Raw genomic sequence first — 4987 nt, forward strand, 5'->3', positions numbered from 1 at the left:
CAGACTGTTGCTACGGGTAACCCAGGGGAATCCAATCTCAGCAGCTCTCTAGGGGGCAGTGCTACATATAGGACAAGTCAAGTTGAACGTGACTATTACTAGCTATTCTATTGAAAGACCTATTAAGAAGTGAAAGCCCCAAACATAGACGTCACTTCCTTCCGCCCAGTCTTCTTTGCATATTTAATGTGGAACTTTACATTTTAACACCCTCAATGATGTAAAAATCTTCAGTTTCCTTCTGCTTGGTGGATATGATCTCGTTATCAGCCTCTAGTGAATAAGAAGCTCCAGAAGACTAATGGTAGGTCTCTTTACTGTTCTATTGTACTTTGTGTTTTTTTTTTGTTTTCTTTAGCATTTCTAAAGCTTTTTTATGTCTTAAATGTACAGAATGCTGCACTAAGGTTGGTGGGAAATATAGCATTAAAATAAGTGTAACCCTATCTAAATTCTGTTTTTCACCCTATGTTGCAATTTAGTGCTGCTGATTTTCTACAACCTCTATGCAGCCACTTTCTGTCTACGTGCACCCCAGCCATGGCTATATGGCATTTTTTCAGTGCAGCCTTTTTGATTGTGATAGCAGTGGACCATGACTGCCTAATGCAGCCATTCTCAACCAGGGTTCCGAGGATCGCTAGGGTTCCTCCAGGGGTAGCAAGGGGTTTTTTGAGCTGTGGCTAACTGACCTCCCATCTGATGGTGCCTTCACAGTTCCAGGTTTAATGCCACTTGGCCGAGACTGTGACATAACTGCAAGGGAGTCATTCTGGCCACCACTGTAAGGGGGGGCATTCTTCTCACTTTCCACCACTAATATTAGAGCCATTTTGTTAATGACCCCTGGAAGACTAATCATACCAGGGTTTCCCTGAGACCTGAACAGTTTTTCAAGGGTTCCTCTTTGGTAAAAAAGTTACGAAAGGCTGGCTTATTGTTTGCTAAAACAACCACTTGCAGTCGCTATTCAACGTTCATGTGACAAGTCAACAACACAGGGCAGACAGAGACAGAGCCTTGTGACCTCATAACATAAAGTTCCTGAAGAAGAACTTTCGTGGCAGAATCACCAGGGTTTTTTTTTTCTCTCCTAAAAGTTAAAGATTTAAAATGATAAAAATTACTTTTGAAATGACATTAAAATGTTAAAGCTTGTATTAGATTTCAGTGCTTGGGTTGATACATTGGAGTTGATTTTTTAAAGGCAAATCAACCCCCATAGTTTAAACCAGTTATCTCCAAACTAGCTAAACAAAGGGCCAGTTTACTGTCATTTAGGCTTGGGGGGGGGGGGGGTGCAGACTGTGGCTGGTAGAAGTAGAAATTGCACTGCCGTCAATGGGAGTAAGCGATACCCCATCATTGGTGGTGTCAGGGGGAGGAATAGCGTCCCATTGTTGGTGTCATTGGGAGGAATGGTGCCCCATTATTGGTGTCAGGGGGAGGAATAGTGCCCCATTGTTGGTGTCATTGGGAGGAATAGTACCCCATCATTGGTGTCAGGGGAAGGAATAGTGCCCCATTGTTAGAGTCAGTTGGGGGAATGGTGCCCCATCATTGGTGTCAGGGGAAGGAATAGTGCCCCATTGTTAGAGTCAGTTGGGGGAATGGTGCCCCATCATTGGTGTCAGGGGAAGGAATAGTGCCCCATTGTTAGAGTCAGTTGGGGGAATGGTGTCCCATCATTGGTGTCAGGGGAAGCAATAGTGCCCCATTGTTAGAGTCAGTTGGGGGAATGGTGCTCCATCATTGGTGTCAGGGAGAGGAATAGTGCCACACTGTTGGTGTTATTGGGAGGAATGGTGACCCGTTGTTGGTATTAGTTAAAGGAATAGTGACCTGTTGTTGGTATCAGTTGGAGGAATAGTGACCCGTTGTTGGTATCAGTTGGAGGAATAGTGCTCCCTTGTTGGTGTCATTGGGAGGAATGGTGACCCGTTGTTGGTATTAGTTGGATGAATAGTGACCCATTGTTGGTATGAGTTGGAGGAATAGTGCTCCATTGTTGGTGTCATTGGGAGGAATGATGACCCGTTGTTGGTATCAATTGGAGGAATAGTGACCCGTTGTTGGTATCAGTTGGAGGAATAGTGCTCCCTTGTTGGTGTCATTGGGAGGAATGGTGCCTCATCATTGGGATCAGTGGAAAGAATAGTGCCCCAAGGGCTGGATATAGGCAAGCAAGGGGCCACAGCTTGGAGACTATGGGTTTAAATCACAAAGACTTGAAGTCATACCTTAAATTCATTATACTGAAAACCTTATGCAGTGAGAAACTGGCACCCTCTTTTCTTAGTGCTTAAAAAAAAAAAATATATACATATATATATATACAGTATATATATATACTGTATATATATGCCAAAAAAATGAAAAAAAAAAAAAAAAAACAAGGAAAAGAACATAATTTTGCAATTTGATTATATATTGACGGCACAATGGAAAAAAAACAGTATAGCCCCAGCTTTGGCAGGTGAAACTTTTAAAAATGGTTGTATGTGCAACAAATTATTAGGCCTCATGCACACAGGTCATTAGAGAAAACGAGCTGCAATGCTACTACCAATGCCAGGAAAAAGCAGCTGTAAAAATGTGCTTTTAGTAGCTTTTTACATTGGTGTTAATGCTCATTTAGCTGTGTTAACTTTTAGCAGCGTTTATTGTTAAATCAATGTTTCCCTATGAGATCCGTCTCAACTGCATCCGACTTTCAGCCCATTGATTTGAATAAAAGTCACATCCAATTCGGATCAAGATGATCATGGTGCGACTTGTGCTCTGAGTATCTTGAAGGGGAACCACACGCCAAAAAAAAAAAAAAAAAAAAACAGCGTGGGGTCACCCCTACGATCCATAGGTCTGGTATGGTCTTGGGAGGGGGGAAATCCATGCCATGTTTTTTTTTCCATTTTGGCATGGGGTTTCCTTTCAAGCTCCATATCAGACTCAAAAGGCCTGGTATGGATCTTGGGGGGGGGGGGGCGACGTTGTTTATTTTTTAATTAATTTTGGCGTGGAGTTTTTTTTCAGGATCCTCAGAGCACAAGTCGCACAGCAAGTTGGATCATTATGATCCGACTTGGATGCGACTTCCATTCAAATCAATGGGCTCTAATAGGGAATCATTGATTTCGACATGTCAAAAAAAAAAAAAAAAAAGGTTGACGCATCCTAATGCTATATCCAGCGTTAAGCCATGTTTAGCAGCCTTTAGCAGCATCAGACGTTTTTACGGCTGTAACGCCGGTCCTCAGAATGTGATGGCCCTGGGTTCTTTTTGTAGCTTGAAGCACTTATGCCACTTACAGCTCCTAAAAGCCTTAGTGTGCATGAGGCCATAAAATAACACGGAGAGGCGTTTTTAAGCGAAAAAAAAAAAACGTCCGGTGCTGGTAAAAGCAGCTGTAATAACGTCCTGTGTGCATTGGACCTTTACATAGCAAATAGAAAGAATTTTATGAACTACAGTTCTTGATATATACTAATTGTCTATTATGCATTTTATTTTTTTCAAAAGACAATGGAGAATAATACAACACATGGATGGCCGCTCAACATGGACAAAGAAACAACCTATGAACCTTTCACAACTCCCAATATAATATCATCGGTGCTTCTGCTCTTAACATTTGTCTTCGGATTGATTGTGAATTCCTTGTATCTTTGGGTTCTTTGGTTCAGGATGAGAAGAACGGTAAACACAACCTGGTTCTTTCACCTAATTTTGAACAACTTCTTTTTCACGCTTCTCATACCCTTAGTTGCTGTGTATTTGATGATGAGACCTCACTGGATATTTGGCTTGTTCCTGTGCAAGTTTGTTAACTCTTTGATATCGTTATGCATGTATGAAGCGGTATTCATCCTCACAACAATTAGCCTTGACCGGTACTGCTTGGTGTTTCACCCTCATTGGTACAGAAAACATATGAACCCTCGCAAGGCTTCTCTTATCTGTGCAGTATTATGGACTTTTGCTCTTTTACTCAGTTCTCCTTACCTAGCATTTCGTAATATACGATATAGGAATAATATCACTATTTGCTACAATGACTACACCCTTTCTGGCAACTTGGATGAACGACAGATCAAATGGTCCTTTTTTGGATTCCGATTTCTTGTGGGATTATTAATTCCTCTAGGTATAATCACAGTTTGTTATCTCAGTATTTTTATCAAGATGAAGAGAGAAAACCTGGCTAGGTCCACCAGACCATACAAGATAATGTTTACTGCTATCCTGTCCTTCTTTATCTCCTGGACCCCTTACCATTTATGGTATGGGATGAGTGTGGAGCCTGGCAAGTTCCCGGACAAAATACTTGAGGTCTTACAGATCTTGACAACTTTATTTACATGCATCAACTACTGCCTTACCCCAATACTTTACCTGTTCATTGTGGAAAGCTTCAAAAACATTTTCAAAAAGTCTCTGGTGGCCCTCATTGAATTAGTTCTCATTGAAACCAACTCCACCGCAAACCGGAGTCTTGAAGATCGGAGAGAACAGGAAAGAGCAAGCTGTTCAATCATAAAGGATGTCAGAGAAGAAGGCTCTTGAACCCAAATGTGTCAACTCCTTTTCGGTGACTTTGGTGTGCCCTGAGATCTTACATTTTATACTCTATCACAAATGATCCTGGATATTCTCAAAGGACCGTATTTTAGGTACAGCTGGAGTTTTGTTGGCTCAGCCAGCATCTGGCTTTCTGTATGTATCACTTAATCAGTGAGAATTGCCTAGTGGATTAATCTGTTCTCATCCAATTGAGAGTTTGGATGTTCTCTTCTACTTTTACATGTTACAGATCCTCCTGCTGCATCCTACAACATTTTACATAAATATATTTCATGCATTAACTACTGCCTTATCCTAATACGTTACCTTTTCATTGTGGAAAGCTTCACAAAACCTTTTTAGTCTCTGGTGACCCTAATTGAATTGGTTCCTAATGAAACCAAAACCTCGGCAAACAGTTACATC

General features: G+C 41.3%; 1 protein-coding gene across 1 annotated transcript; it reads left to right on the forward strand.

Moving 5' to 3' along the window:
- Window positions 1-242: 242 nt before the first annotated feature.
- Window positions 243-4678, forward strand: LOC309568816 (putative G-protein coupled receptor 33). The gene is made up of 2 exons (XM_082274603.1): window positions 243-304; window positions 3521-4678. Exons 1-2 carry the CDS (start codon window positions 302-304, stop codon window positions 4562-4564), a joined length of 1047 nt encoding a protein of 348 aa, XP_082130729.1. The 5' UTR covers window positions 243-301; the 3' UTR covers window positions 4565-4678.
- Window positions 4679-4987: the final 309 nt, after the last annotated feature.

Source organism: Pelophylax lessonae, assembly GCF_965119305.1.
Source record: "Pelophylax lessonae genome assembly, chromosome: 12".
NCBI lineage: Eukaryota > Metazoa > Chordata > Amphibia > Anura > Ranidae > Pelophylax > Pelophylax lessonae.